This window comes from Lolium rigidum, chromosome 2 (assembly GCF_022539505.1).
Source record: "Lolium rigidum isolate FL_2022 chromosome 2, APGP_CSIRO_Lrig_0.1, whole genome shotgun sequence".
In the NCBI taxonomy this organism is placed as follows: Eukaryota; Viridiplantae; Streptophyta; class Magnoliopsida; order Poales; family Poaceae; genus Lolium; species Lolium rigidum.
Window position 1 is genome coordinate 277,822,574 of NC_061509.1, and position 15,374 is coordinate 277,837,947.

The 15,374-nt window shown below is 47.9% G+C and overlaps 2 protein-coding genes across 2 annotated transcripts; one reads left to right on the forward strand and one right to left on the reverse strand.

Moving 5' to 3' along the window:
* The first annotated feature begins 3,103 nt into the window (after positions 1 to 3,103).
* LOC124691010 (disease resistance protein Pik-2-like) lies at positions 3,104 to 9,115 on the forward strand. Its single transcript, XM_047224305.1, has 4 exons — positions 3,104 to 3,544; positions 5,253 to 5,981; positions 7,012 to 8,832; positions 9,089 to 9,115. The coding sequence occupies exons 1-4, from the start codon at positions 3,104 to 3,106 to the stop codon at positions 9,113 to 9,115; spliced, it is 3,018 nt and encodes a 1,005-aa protein (XP_047080261.1).
* Positions 9,116 to 9,817: 702 nt separating this feature from the next.
* On the reverse strand, positions 9,818 to 14,939 carry LOC124693521. The gene is made up of 7 exons (XM_047226992.1): positions 14,712 to 14,939; positions 13,166 to 13,410; positions 12,117 to 12,798; positions 11,682 to 12,036; positions 11,152 to 11,231; positions 10,771 to 10,965; positions 9,818 to 10,683 (listed from the first exon to the last, which is right to left on the reverse strand). Exons 1-7 carry the CDS (start codon positions 14,892 to 14,894, stop codon positions 10,006 to 10,008), a joined length of 2,418 nt encoding a protein of 805 aa, XP_047082948.1. The 5' UTR covers positions 14,895 to 14,939; the 3' UTR covers positions 9,818 to 10,005.
* Positions 14,940 to 15,374: the final 435 nt, after the last annotated feature.

The window sequence follows — 15,374 nt, forward strand, 5'->3', positions numbered from 1 at the left end:
CGCTGCGGTAGCATGGACTGTGGTACACACTATGTTCGATGTGCAGACTTGTGCCAACGTTCGGCACATGCGTCGTCAACTCCAGCATCTGTGCTAGGAAGATCTCTCCACCGCACAGTACATGCACAAGATGAAAGCCCTGGCTGGTATCATGGCGGACGCCGGGGCTCATCTCTCCGACAACGAGCTTATCGACTACATCATCGCCGTGCTCGGCTCCTGTTTCAACGCCATCGCTACATCTCTCATGGTTGGTAACAAATATGTGTTCTATGATGATTTTTCCTCTTGCTCGAGGCTCTCCAAACGCAGCAGGCTCAGTATACGAACTTGTCCTCTTTGGCGAACACCGCCTCACGGCCCGGCTCGTTGACCAACAGTGAAGAAAGTGGCTAACACTTCCGGGGGCATGACATTGACTCAACATAAGTATGCGCTTGATCTTCTTCATCGTGTCGGTAAGGAGAACTGCATGTCCACTTCAACTCCTTTGGTTCCTATGGAGAAGTTGGCCCGAGATACTGGTTTCCCATTGGATACTGAAGATTGTTTCCGGTACCACAACATTATCGATGGTCTACAATATTTGCCACTCACTAGTCTAGATATATCGTTCGATGTCAACAAGGTGTGTATGTTCATCTCTCAGCCTACGGAGTTACACTAGGAAGCCGTTCAGCATATTTTGTGCTGTGTCAAAGGAATGCTGAACACCGTCTTGACTATCCACAAGTCAACTTCTGTGGGTATTAGCATTTTTACAGATGTGGATTGGGCAGGTTGTGTTGATTATCATCGCTCTATTGGAGGCTTTGCGATATTTGTTGGGTCCAACCTTGTGTCATGGAGTTCCAGGAAACAGCCCACAACCTTATCGAATGGCGCTGCTGAAGCTATTTGGGTCGAGACTTTGCTCAAAGAACTTGGGGTTCACCAGCAACGAGTTCCCATCCTATGGTGTGATAACCTAAGGGCCACTTGTCTAACGACAAATCACGAAGCCCATAGAGATCGATTTCCAGTTTGCGTGTGAGCGGGTAGTTGATGGTGCCTTAGAGGTTAGGCTTATTTCTTTAGGTCATCAGTTGGCCAGCTGATGTATTTACTAAACTGGCCACACGACAAATGTTAGATCGATTCAAGACCAATCTAAACCTTGTACTAGTTTAGATTATGGGGGTGTATTAGAATCGATCATTGCCTGTACCGTACGTATGTATGTATTGTACCCTGTCATGTTGATATGTAAAGAGATCACCGGTGGGCATGTTGCCACACTGAAAACCCTAAAACTTAATTTTGTTGCTTGGCCTCTTGCACTGAAATCTCAGGGGGGGTCTGACAATGGTGACAAGCTGAGGAAACGATCTTTCAGCTCTGCTAGGCCTCATGATATGCAGTTGGGTTAAAAAATGAGTGTGATAGCCGTAGGTAGGTTCATCGTAACCCATCTCCCATCCCCGTAACCTATATCCCACCCCCTTGCGGTGACGCACCACGCCGCACTGGGGTGCCCCTGCCGCCACTCCCCTTCCTCTCCTCCTAGGCGCCCCCTCATGCCGCTGCTGGAGGCGTCGCCGGGAAAAGCCCATGTGGCGTGGTGGCGGCGGCGGCGGAGATCCTTCGCCACCATGGAGGCGCAGCGGCGGCGCCCACTCCGGCCATCTGCGGCCATTTGCAGGCGAGGAAGGCACCTTGGGGACCCCGGCGGTCTGACGCGGCGGGTGCGGCGTGGGGCGGGAGGGCCCGATCTGACCTCAGATGGGCTTGGCTGGGCCATGTACTGCACCTCGACAACCTCGATGTTCGCAGCCGGCGGTGCTCCTAGGGTGGTTCTGCAGCGTGAGGAATCCATGTTGGTGGTGGTATCCTCTTTCGCCGGAGGGGATCGACTCGTTTGTGGCTATTTTGGCGGGTCTCGCAATCCGTCATCTAGTCCCCGACGGCGAGGCGTGGCTGCCGGTGAAAGCCGGCCCTGACTTCGGTCATGGCGGACGATGGCGGCGCCTATTTATCGCTACCTTTTGGAGGCATTGTCTCTGTAGTATGCATTTTCTTCTCGCATGGGCTGCTCCGAGGGAAACCCCAGATCCGGGTATCCCGGATGGGATGATGGCGGCGGGCAACGCCGTTTTACCTGTTGGGGGTATCGTTTTTGGAGTAGACAACGGATGGTGGTGGTGCTGAGGTGGAGTGGTGTGCTTCTGCACTGTCGGTGTCGTCGAGTCTCGGTTGCATGGTGCAGCCGCGTCTTGGAGACGGACACTGTGTGATGGACGCGCGCAGGATGATGTTGTCGTCTGGCATCGTGGTGGCGTCGATGGCGTGGCAAGGTCAATGCGTTGATCTCTCTTGGAGATGGGTTGACTGAAGACGGCGGTGGCGATTCTACGTACGGCATATACAATGGTGTCCGCTGAGGGTATGCTAGACTGATTGTGCTTCTCACGTGCCAATGGGTGGCTTGGGCAGACACTCGGTTTTAATGATGTGCGTTGGTGTGAGGTCAGAATACTGGCTCTGTTCTTGGACACTCCCTTTTATCATTCTTTTAGGTTTAGCGAGTTGTCGCTAGGAAGGTGGCTTCGAATTAATCTTTGTATTTATGTTATAAGGTTTTGTGAATAATCTAATAAAAAAAGTTATGTTCATCCTTTCGACGGATACTCCCATTTCGAAAAAGGTAGGTTCTTCGTGGGCACGAGCATGTAAACCAGGACGTGCATGCACGTGCGGGCTCTTTCGATAAATAGTCAAACCTTGTGTTAGTTAAGCATATACTCATATATGATACGCTCAGAATCATAACCAAGCGGACAGGTGGTTTCATTATTCAAAGGCGCCCAAGGCGTTTTCACTAAAAATGTTAAGCCTGAATGCGGTTTGTTGGGAGAAGGGAGGACGACACGCGTCCATGCTTGGTCCAAGCAGCATAGGTGCACATGCAGCGTGGTGAAGCACCTTGCCTATCGACGTGACGCACGAACCTGCATTACCTAGGAGGCAGCTGATCAGCCTCAGACAGACCTGCACCCTCCTCAGATCCATCCACGCGCAAACGCTCACCGGGAGAGAACGGAGAGAAGCACGACCGGCTGCACCAATGGAGGAGGCCACGGCGGTGAGCATCGGCAGGTCCGCGCTGGACGGAGCGCTCCGGTACGCCAAGTCCGCCACGGCGGAGGCGGCGGCCCAGCAGCTCGGAGTCCAGCGCGAGAAGGCCTTCGTCACGGGCGAGCTGGAGATGATGCAGTCCGTCATCCTGGCGGAACGGCCTCGGGAGGACGAGGTGGCCACGACGTGGGCGAGGCAGGTCCGCGACGTCGCCTACGACGTCGAGGACGGCCTCCGGGACATCGTCCTCCGCGTCCACGGCCAGCCCTGGTGGCGCGGCCTCCTCGACCGCCGCCGTGTCGCCGATGACATGAAGGAGCTTCGCGCCAGGGTGGAGGACGTCGGCATGAGGAGCGTTCGCTACCGCCTTGTCGATTGCACCTCCCGTGTTTCTGACATCCCCGTCGACACTGATGCTGCCATGTTCGGCGCCGTGGAGGATGGTACAAGACACGTGAAGAATCAGCAGGTACTAACTAGTTGACAATCTCGCCTAACAAATTAAAGCCATCGGGATATGTCAACTTCGGTACCTTTAGGGCATCTCCAGCGGCCCGACTGAGCGGCCGTTTGGATCCATCGGGCTGAAAAATGCATCTGGTATGGTATCATATCTAGCGACGTATCGTGACCGGGCAGTCCGCTGCGAGACAAACCCGGCGCATATTTGCGCTGGAATGCGTCGCGGCGGACGCTGCGCGGACGTGCAAAGTGTCTGCTCGCGTCTCCACTGGGGCTGCCTGGCAGCGAGCCTGTATCGAGGGCATCGCTTCAGCGTCTGCGCCGCGGCCTTCGCCATCAATATCGCGGCTGCCTCTTCTGCGCGGGCGGGCGGCGGCTGGGCTTCTGCGCCGCCTTCAATGGCATCGTTTCCCGCGCGCAGCCGGCCTTAAAAGTCCACCGGCATCGTTCCTCCATCGCCGCACCTCCACTCGCACCACCACCGTCGCAGCACCATGGGGAAGAAGAAAAACTACTTTGAGGCGTCCGGCAGCGGCACCAAGAAGGAGGACCAGCTGGGCAGGGTGGCGCTGCCCGTCAGTGTGGGGAGGCTGATGCACGCGCACTGGACGCCGAGCGACGCCTGGAGGGACGTGCACATGCCTGGCGGCTGGCGGCTCATCTACCACCGGGTGCCCGTCCCTCCCGTTCCTGCGCGCGAGCCAGATAGGACCGCTGAGATCCGGCGAAGGAGGCGGTACCTTCCGCCGGACCTTCGCACCGATCCGGCATACGCCATCGACTCCGACAGCTGGTGCACTTATCTCGTGTCCGAGAGGGATCGGAGGAGGAGGGTGGGCTTCATGGGCGACAGGGACTTTCCTTTCGACTGTGCACCGCCGCCTCGTCCTCGAAGACACCAGGCGCCTCCGCCTCCAGCACCGTCGGCGCGCCCCACGTACGTTCCGCCGGTTCCCAACTTGTCGTGGACGGTACCGGAGCTCGTCGTGCTCGACAGCGACGAGGAGAAGCAGTAGGCGCAGGCGTTTAGGGTTTATTTTGATGTGTTCAACTACGTAAATTATGTTTTCATGATATAAAAAAAATGATTCGAGCAAAAAATGTGTCGTGCTGCTGGAGCCACCCCCGACGCAAACGGACGCGCGATCGATTTCGACCATTTTGGCCGACGCAAACGGACGCGCGCGGACATTTTTGGACGCTAAAAAGCGTCGCCCCGTTGGAGATGCCCTTATTCACTTCTACATGTTAGATGATTGTGTGCAAAAAAAGCATCAGTCCGAGGTTGCATGTTAGATTTGTTACATACCTATTGCTATGTCAAATGATTTCATGTGGCATGTGGTCATGCAATGTTGAGTGCTAATGTTTTTGGCTATCTTTATGTTCTCGTAGCACTGCTCAACCCCTGATGCGATGCATGATAATCATGTGTTCATGAAAGTGCATGTTTTCCGGTTTTCTAGTTCCTCAATCGTGCGCTTTCAGAATTTCCTTGCAAAGTCAACCCTCTTTTGAACAAATATGACTTGCATATAGGCTACTCGAGCTTCATTTACTATTTTGGTTCGTTGTGTTGTTAGTATTTTTGTGCATTTTAGGACATATATGCGCTTGCCTATCTTTTGAGTGGTTAATCACTGAAACGTGTCTTACTGTTGTTTGGTTGTATTCAGAGTTCTCAAGATGCAACATATTCATCCAAGGAAGTGTGTAGCTCAATTCTACCCTACACTACTGAGAATGAGATACAAGAAGGCCAATCTATTGCACATGTTGATGGAATGAACATGGTCCAAGAGAGGCTCAAGCACACCAACAATCTTGGAGGTCTTACTGAACTGAAGCTTATTGGACGAGAGAAAGAGAAATCTGATATTACTGAACTGATTCTAGAGCACTCCAGCACCCAACAATTCCAAGTCATTGCACTGTGGGGAATGGATGGTGTTGGAAAAACTAGTGTGATCAGAGATATTTACAAGGGACGAGAGGTCAATCACATCTTTGGAGAACAAGCTTTTGTCACGGTCTTACGACCTTTCAAGCTTGAGAATATCCTTAGGAGCTTAGCATTTCAGCTGTACGCAATGAAGGGCTCCATGGATTTCATAGATGATTCCAATACAGATATTGCTTTAATGGGAGTTGAAGACTTGACCGACGTGTTGCTCATGATGCGTTCACAAGAAAAGAGCTGCTTGATTGTTCTTGACGGCCTCTCTTCTACCATGGAATGGGACGAAATATTGCCCACCTTCCTTGCAATGAGAAATCCAAGATTGGTCATTGTGATCACCACAAGGCAGGAGGATATTGCTAAGCATTGTTGCAGAAAACCAGAGTGTATACGCTTCCTCAACGGTCTAGAAGAAGAGGATGCATGTAACCTCTTCACAGAAAAGGTACCAGAAGAGTATTACTCATATTATCTGCTTTATCAGTTGGCCAATAATCTACTTTTGATCCCTATTCAATTTAAAAATTTAAAGGGTCATATTTCAGGTTAGTGTATTGTAAGCACAACACAACCAACCCTCTTTGGAAGACATAGTTCTAAGTGGTTGCGAAATATACAAAATCGGACACCATGTTGTAGGCCATATTTGGAAATGATAAACTTCTGATTGTTCCACATGCAAAATCAAAACAAAATTACCGATTACATCAACCAGTGCCCGGCCGGTTGGACTAGTTTAGGATTAGCACCCGGACTGTCTTCCATGACTTCACCACTTCTCTTACCAAATTATATAGGTTTGCAGGTTTTTAAAAATCATGTACTTAAGTAATACATATCACAATATACTTTTTTCCAAACTATTTAAAACTATGTGCTCCTTTACAAAAGGTTGATATGAACATGGCACTAGACTACATTGATGCAGGAGAAAACTGTTCAACCACCTTTTCGGTTCAGGTCATGTGACCTACTAGTATTTCTATTTTTTGTCCTATGTTATGAGCCTAGAAAAATACAAATTCAAATCAAAAAATTACTGAAAAGCTTATACATGAAGAGAATGGATTGAAACATGTAGATGTCAATTTTGATACCAAACATGTTTAAGAGATGTGCACAGTAAGTTACTGCCCATGTATGATTCACACAAAAAAGTTACTCCCATGTATTATAGTCCATTTTAGAATAACAGATACAGTGTGATTTCGTATTTCATACATATAATTTTTTTCAATACAGAACTATGTCTTGGTTACTCTAATAAAAAAAAAGTAGATAATGAAAGAGATATTTAATTATCTACCTAAATTTTATTGCCAAATCACTACAAAACATATCCTATTGTCTACTTGTCACCCAAACACACACATGATTGTGTTAATAAATAAACGAAGTGACTGGTTTGTATGCTCTCCCGAGTCATTTCAATTGTAGAGAAGTATAAGGACTAATTATTTTAAAAATGATTGCAGGTATTCAAGAATAAGACTACAGATTTGGCTATGCACTATCCTGAGTTGGTTCAAGCCTCAAAACTGATCCTAGACAAATGCAATGGAGTTCCCCTTGCAATAGTCACCATAGGTGGCTTCTTGGCAGAACAACCAACAAAAAGTGTCATGGAATGGATAAAGTTGATTGAGCATATCAGTGTTGAGATGGTGATGGATCCAAAAGTTGAGGCCGTCAAAACAGTCCTTTTGAAAAGTTATGATGGCCTACCCTATTATCTCAAGTCTTGTTTCTTGTATATGTCCATCTTCTTTGAAGGCCGCACGCTTAGCCAAAGGCGTTTGGTGCACCGATGGACTGCAGAAGGTTACTCGCAGGATACATCCATAGCAGATATGTACTTCATGGAGCTTGTTGGAAGAGGCATGATATTAGCAAATCAGACTTCACTTTGCAGCATACAAGGAGCTGACTCATGTCAGCTACATGATCTGATCCGTGATATCTGCATGGCAAAGGCAATGGAGGAAAATCTTGTTTTCAGGCTGGAGGAAGGGTGCAGCTTAAACACTCAGGGTGCCGTGTGTCACCTTGCCATAAGCAGAAATTGGGATGGAGATGAGAGTCAGCTAGAGACTACCGTGGATCTATCCCATATACGATCATTGACGGTGTTTGGCAAGTGGAGGTCATTTTACATTTCTGCCAAGATGAGGTTTCTTCGTGTACTGGACCTAGAAGGAGCAAAAGGTCTAGCCGGACATCACCTTGAGCACATCGGAGAGCATCTTCATCTGAGATACATTTCTCTAAGAGGGTGTGATGGAGTCTATTACCTCCCAGATTCAGTGGGTTGCCTGAAACAACTCGAGACACTAGATATCAAATACACAGGAATATTGAAACTACCCAAAACCATTAACAAGCTCACCAAGCTCTGTTATCTGAAAGCTGGAAATGAATTCTTTGTCGGAGAAGAACAGTTGATACTATCATGTTGTGCACCTTTGGCTTGTTGCACGACGGGACCCGTACGAGCTTATGCTGTCAAGGTGCCAGTTGGGATTGGGAAACTAAAATCCCTGCACACCCTGCGATCGGTGCACCTTGAATGGGAAAATGTCATCATAGAGGAGATAAAATGTCTCACTAGCCTGCGCAAGTTGGGAGTGTTTGGCATCGACAGGGGTAATAGCCTGGAGTTCTGCTGGGCCCTTTCAGGTCTCTGCAGCCTTGAATCTCTTTCAGTGCATTCATCAGAAAGAGATCTATATGACTGCTTGCAAGGCATAGTAGTCTCACCTCCAGAAAAGCTCCGGACCCTCAAGCTGCACGGCTGGCTGAGAAAATTGCCAAAATGGATCATGGTGCTCCAGAATCTGGTGAAGATAAAGCTAGAGTACACCGAAGTGTCGGGAAACGTTCGAGCAATGCAAGCCCTTGGGAACCTGCCAAACTTGTCCATTCTGAAATTGAAGGAGAGTGCATTTCAGAACGAAGAACCTATCACTTTCCAGAGTGGACTCTTCAGAAGCCTATTGGTGCTCGAGCTTGTTTACCTGGAAGTGGAAGTGGAATCATTGGTGTTCGAGGAAACGTCAATGCCAAAGCTTGAGGTGCTGAGCCTACGACTTGCTGACTGTAAAACAAGCTTTTCTGGGCTGGAATTTCTCCCAAGCATCAAAGAAGTACAACTTTGTGTCCTGGTTAACCCAATGCTTTTTGCAATGGAGGAAAGCATGACTGAAGAAGCAGAAATGGAAGCAGAACGCAGGGAAGACAAAGTCAAGGAGGATATTAGGAATCAGCTCATTAGCAATAAGAATAGCCCCATTCTGAAGGTACAATTAACGATCTAGGTTGACTGTTCTGTGAATCTATGATGAAGATACGGGAGGATAACGAGGGCATATGTTAGCTCGAGCTTCGGCATGTGGTCCCTAAACTTACATACCGCTACGGGCGCCAGCTGTGTTGTAGGCTGTATAGTTTTCGAGTTTTCAGTTGATCATGTGTAGTTGCTCCTTTTTGTTTTCCTTGTTTGGCCTTGGGCAATAGCTCTGTAATTGAACATTACTTCTGTTCATGGTCATCCAGTTTGTCATTACTGTTGTGTCTTCCTGAAGCTTATGTGTGAACCTGACGAGCGATTTCAAGGACATGGTCTGTGGCGGAAGTACATTTCTTACAACCATGCAGTTCGATGTACTTCTTGTTCAACCTTTGCTTTTCCAGCAAATGTGGTTTTTGAACCTCATCAACTTGTGTTTTGCAACTCACAGAACGCGAAATCCAAAAAGAAGGGACTTCCAAGTTGTAGATGTTGTTCTGTTACCGTTTTCTTCAAGAAGAATCCTTGTATTTTGGTTACCATAAACCGTTTCAGAGCGAAGGTAAACCTATCACTTTCTAGAGTGGCATCTTTTGGAGTCCCATGGCGCTTCATCAAGGTGGAAGCTGAGTTCCTGGAGTTTGAGGCGACGTTGATGCCTTCAGCTCATGAACTCAAAAACTGGTTTCTTCTCTGGGCTCGAGTTCTACGGCTCAGCGTGATGATCTTCGTACATTTTGTGAAACAGATAGAGAATATGACCAGAGAGGAGACGGATAGAGGCAAAAGACAGGAAAGACCAAAATAGAACACATCGCCAAGCAGCTTGCTGCCAACCAAAATAGAACCATTCTGAAGGTTCAGTGGGTGGACGTACTGCTTGCTACATCAGTTTTACTCCAGTTTTGATCGAGTTGATCTATCTATTATTGCATTCGATAAAACTCAACTGAACCAGCAAAACGTCTGTCTGTCTGTCTGTCATGTACGTACCATAATCTTGCCACACGTCATAGACTTGTCATAATCTTGTGATGCTCTCCCCACTCCATGAACAAAGCATTGGGGAGTACAACGACCGTCTATATGCAACTGCTTTAACTACACCCACATATTTCCTGAGTCGAAAAGAGAAACGAGAAATTTGAGCACTGGCTGGCTGGTGAGCTCAGCTCTCAGCTAGCTAGCTGGCGGTTCTCTCCATGCTGTTGGTCCTTGCGTTCTCCCGCATCTTCTCCACGATGGTCCGCCCCTTCTCCTCCACCTGCCGCCGCTTCTCCTCCAGCTTGTCCCCCATCTTCTTCCCCAGGTCCATCATCCGGCTCCGCCTCCCGCTCTTCTGCTTCACGTCCTCCCCCACCGAGGCCAGGGCCGCTTGCTGCTGCTGTTGCCCAGCAGGTCTGATGGCCCTCAAGGAGGTGTACAGGGGGGAGCCGGCCCTTCTCTCTGATGTGTCCTCCGTAGAAAGCAGTGGTTTCCTCAGCTCGCTGGCAGCGTCAGGGTGCGAAGGAGAAGTACTAGTTTCGCTGGCCGGAGCCAGACGGGACTGCGCATGAGATGATTCAGCTACAGGGTCCTCGGCTGACTCATCGATGGATGTCAGCGACTCCTCGCTCCTGGCTGACAAGTCTCGCGAACTTGGCGCTGCGTTTTTGGTGCTTGTGTCAGCCTTGGCACCAGCAGCTTCCTCGGGGTGGGTTGGCACGGCGGCTGCAACATGGCTTCTGGTCTCGGTCGGCTCGTGGTTGAGCCAGATGTAAGGTCCATCCTTGAGAGGCGCCCAATCGTCCTTCTCTGCCAGCATCCATGGCATGGGAATGCTTTCGCAGTTGGGCAGCACCAAGCTATCACGGAGCGAAGCCTGAACAGAGTGGAGTGTTTCTCAGCTTGACATGCAAGTTAGCAAAAACGAAACAACAATGTTTGTAAGAAGGCCATGCTCAAGTACCTTGATTCTGTTACCGATAAGTGATGCAATGCGATTATTGGTGAATTTTCTGTCCCCGACAGAGGATTCCAAGTCCCACTCTAGCTCAGGCATCGACGTGAATCCAAACCAGAGTTGATCCGAGGGAGGGGGCTTCAGATGTATTCGCAAGACACCTCTAACAGATGTAATTTTTATTGCCAGAGACAGTGGAACCTGTGGGTGAAGAAAATATAATGTTTCTGCAGATATACTATCGACATCTTAAGCTTTTGACATTTTCTTGTATACTTTCACCAGGCAGATAATGCATTGCAAGCCCACTAATTTAACGCATGCATAAAAAACAGATAGGTAAAACACATGAATAGAGTCGGAGACAAAACAAAGAGAAGAGCAAACCTGTGAGACGTGATCGGCTATTGAATGTAACATATTTTTCAACCTTGATATCCATCCAGTGCTCTTGGACTGACTAGCATCTGATACAAAGACAATAATGTTTTGGATCACTATCTAATGTATATACAATCAGTCGATGCATCATAATTTTGAGCCCTCCTTATTGGTTAGTGTTATACCAGAATCATCAGGAAATAATAAATGACGATACATGAAACAAATATTTCCACACTGCACGGGGAGAACTTCTCAATGTACAGACTATTAAGCTAAGCTCTGATGCAAGCCTCAGACCATAAAATCCTAATGATGTCTACCTGAAGTCTGTTACAGGTATACATAACCAACATACGGAACTAACATGCCAAAGACACTAAAGATAGAACTTAATCAGGCCATTCTGCATAAAGGCAATGGTACATTTTTTCCTATTATCCTTTTAAGAATCGTTCGGACATTAGATCGAGCAAGCATAGATATAGTGCAAGGAAGAGCTTAAAGCACGTGAATAAGAATTAGTTTAAACAGACCTGCTTCTTCTTTTTCTTCCACTGAAGAATCCGAGTTCGGTGAACCTCTAAATTGGTTACCATACTGCTCAATACTATCGAGAAGCTCTGAATCAACCTCCCCATTAGAGTCTGTTCCAAAGTTGGTTTTCATGAGGTCCTTCTGTAACTCTGGTTCCTCAACCTCAAGCCTCGTTTCAATGTGCAATAGGATTCCACCGGAATATTCAAAATCAACTTCAAAAGCCCACAGCTCATTTAAATCCAGTGGAAGGACTCGCATCGCGTGTACATACGGTGGGAGTTCTCCAATACTGAAGTCCGTAAGTGTAATTTCACCAACGTAAGCTGGGGTCCTCATGCTTGATAATGTTCGCTGCGCAAACGGAAATCAATAAACAGAAAAGAAAGAAAAATACAACTGATTTCTTCTTTAACATGAGCAGTAAACCTAACCTGAATACGTGCTTTGATGAACTTGTTTATCTCATCATTCATTTTAGCGTCGAAAAAAAGCCGTGAGGACAGAAGGTTCCAACAAAGTGTACCTTCATCTACAGCTTTATCATCTACATTTACATCAGGAAAAGCTGGAAGCTGCCCAGCGTGACTCGAAGGAGCAGTTGGGGCACTGGGTTTTGCTGTATCTTGTGATGAGCTGTTACTGGACTTGTCCTCTTGTGAACCTATAAAAGCTTCAATAAATGGCGCACCCTGATAGCTGCGTATTTTATCCAAGATCTTCTTTTCTCCTTGTGTGGATGACGCTGCACCTGTTTTACCCTCTGCCGGAACCTTTGTAGATGCCTTTTTGGCCAACTTCTTGAGGAATAGACGAACTTTGGAAGACCCGTCCGTCTTTGTTTCACTGTCCATGACCTCATGATCCTCAGCTGAAAGTACTGTAGGCTTCAGGAAACATGGGTACTCGGAATTTAGTGATGATATGTAATTAGAGAACTCTTTGCTCAACTGAGCATGCCAATTCAATTTCTCCTTGTCTGCAGTAGCTGCAAGACGAAGCGCTTTACACCATGATTCCTTCTCCCATGAAGTCTCAGCATAAAGAAAGCAGACCTTGCTTCCATTATAGATCTCATGTTCCTGGCTTTCCAACTTTATCGGATACCTCTTAGTCCTGAAAATAAGCAACAGTGGTACAATTACATATAAACTGAACTACAGATAAAAACACTCGTACTTTTCCTCTTAAGATATATTCAGATCCTTGAGGAGTTTCCTTTTAAAAACAAAATGTGTGTACGTATTTAAAACCGTTAGAAGATTGTCACATGTATACACGAGTTACCCCTGAAACCAAAGCATTCGATGCAATTCATCAAAATACTTCTCAAATTTGTTTGATACATAATAATGAAAGGTCAATATTAAATATCTATTGTCTCATAAAAAATTAACACTAAATTGCACCTTTACACCTAGAAAGAGATAAATGATAATTTCATGTTCAATGGTAAGCATTTCGATTGACATAGACCACTGACCATTTGCGCGAAGGCATACTGGATGCAGAAACAGCAACAACCGTGCATTTCGAAAGCTCAATCGCTGTGTCAGGGACATCAGGACCAGACAAACTAAGGAGGTGCCCCTTGAGTTTAGCCATCTTCTTTGCAGGAAAAACCTCAACAATACTCTTCTTGTCCTTGGTCTCTTTGAGACCTCCACTTGATAAGCGCTCACTGCTAACTTTCGGTAATTTTTCTGGCTCTAGTATCCACAGAGACCCCTATCAACAGATGGCAATAATGTAAAAGGCTGGATCATTAGCAAGAAAACATAAAACATCTAAATTAATCACAATTCCAAAGCAATTTGAAAAGGAATGAACTGTAAAGTTAATTAAGCTCATACAATGGCCTGGTGTTACTCATCAAGTGCATTTTGCATTTTTTTTTCTTCAACCATCATATTCACAATCTAAGTTGAACAGGTGCAAATTCATATTACATACAGTCCGCGCCTGGACAACAGAACTAGTATAAAGATGTGGTGCAAAGATAAAGGAACACCATGATGCAAACATAGTGGTAGGCAAGAAGCAGTGCTCAGTTGGAAGACAAAGCTAGCGGTACTACTTCTGACCAAGGTCAATCCATATGTATGTTGGCCAACGGTGACCAGTTGTGATAATAATCAGAGGCAAAGTGTGCTTACACTCAAGTGCAACGCTGTTAAGCAGTTACGCCATTATAAGACATGTTGATACAATAAGTAAAGGAATTCTGTAGTGGAGTACATGTGCTGTGCATCCCCCAAATCATTTGATGTGAATCATCCCATTTTCTCTTGAGATTACAGCGAGTTACAATAGCATCTAGGAGATGCGGTACGGCAGAGGCATAATAAAAATGTATAATACGTGAAATTGTTCCGAGTTGTGACATTTGTAGAGCAGCCAGCTAGGCGTATGAGAAGGGATAGCATGACAACCCTGAGGTACATGTCACTGTCAGAAAGGGGTTAAAAATTCTACTAGCATATATGACATGCAGGAACACACGGTAGCTATTCCCGCTCAAGGACAAGATGGTTTGTCCAAGTTACAGCCGGGACTACATAAACTGGTGCCAAAAGGGGAACAGCAATTTAACCTGAGAATGCAGCTCTGAACACTCGGAAACCCAACCCCTGTGGGTTTCCCCAGCTCCACTGCTACAACTGGAGAGTTTGAGGTGATTTAACACAAATGCACAGTGCAATTCATCAGCATAGTAAGTTTGCAAACCAACAGACAAGAGTAACCCAAGTATGCCCCAAATTCAGGCATACTGTAGTTTGGGGGAAGAGTCAGCATGAACGCACAGTGTTTGTTGCTCCTCCGAATCCAACTACACAAGCAAAGCTACGCGGTTCCATCCACGATCCGGCCCTTGGAAGTAACGAAATCCAATTTCAGGAGCTGGTGCCTGGCCTGCCTAACCCCGCATCTGCCCCCGAGCTCGCTCCGGAACAGTGACGCGGCCGAACCGAGAAGCGGACTAAGCTAGAGCGTAATAGGGCGCGGGGAAGGGCGTGTGTCGGACTGACCTTCTTCTCGTACGGGAAGGGGCGCTCGCCGGGGAGCTCCTCGACGGCGTCGGGCTGCGGGGCCGCCGCGGAAGACTCCGGGCTGCGGCGGAGGCGGCGCACGAGCCACAGGAGCGCGGCGGCCTCCGCGGCCGCCAGCAGCAGCAGGCCGAGGAGGAAGCCCGCCACGAACCCCGCGGCCATGGGTCCGTCGCCGGCGGCGGTGGGCGGTGGGCGTAGCAGTGGTTCTGGCTGGAGTTCCGGGGAGGGCTGGAGTGCGAAAAGGGGAAAGTCGCGGGGGTTCGCCGCGGAACGCGTGGCGTGGAGGAGAGGATCGCTTTTCTTTTCTTTTCGGTGGACGACGGTGGCTGGACGGAGACGATGACGTGCGGGCCCGGATACGAGGCGCGTCTGGACGGGACCCGCATGTCGGTCTGCGGAGGGTGGTGGTTCAACTAAATTCACGCGTCGGTTTTGGATTCTCTCGCCGGCTGACGTGGACACATCACGCGCCGACTACGTGCGATGGCACGAGTCGCTCTCTGACACGTGGGTCCTCATCGTGCTGATTCTCACCCTGTTTCTTCCTTTCGTTGCCACCCATATGGATCCTCAGCATGTTCATGTGTGTTCCTACTCGGATGAAAGACCCAACAGTAGGTCTTCTTTTCTGTTAATACACCC

Bases quoted from the DNA above. Each gene is read 5' to 3' on its own strand.
- LOC124691010 (XM_047224305.1), top strand. From the start codon at position 3,104: ATGGAGGAGGCCACGGCGGTGAGCATCGGCAGGTCCGCGCTGGACGGA. The intron at 3,545-5,252 runs GCCGTGGAGGAT...GGTTGTATTCAG, and splicing joins CTGATGCTGCCATGTTCGGC to AGTTCTCAAGATGCAACATA. The intron at 8,833-9,088 runs GTACAATTAACG...ATGGTCATCCAG, and splicing joins AGAATAGCCCCATTCTGAAG to TTTGTCATTACTGTTGTGTC.
- LOC124693521 (XM_047226992.1), bottom strand. From the start codon at position 14,894: ATGGCCGCGGGGTTCGTGGCGGGCTTCCTCCTCGGCCTGCTGCTGCTG. The intron at 12,037-12,116 runs GTTAGGTTTACT...CCGTTTGCGCAG, and splicing joins TCATCAAAGCACGTATTCAG to CGAACATTATCAAGCATGAG. The intron at 10,684-10,770 runs GTACTTGAGCAT...CACTCTGTTCAG, and splicing joins TTATCGGTAACAGAATCAAG to GCTTCGCTCCGTGATAGCTT.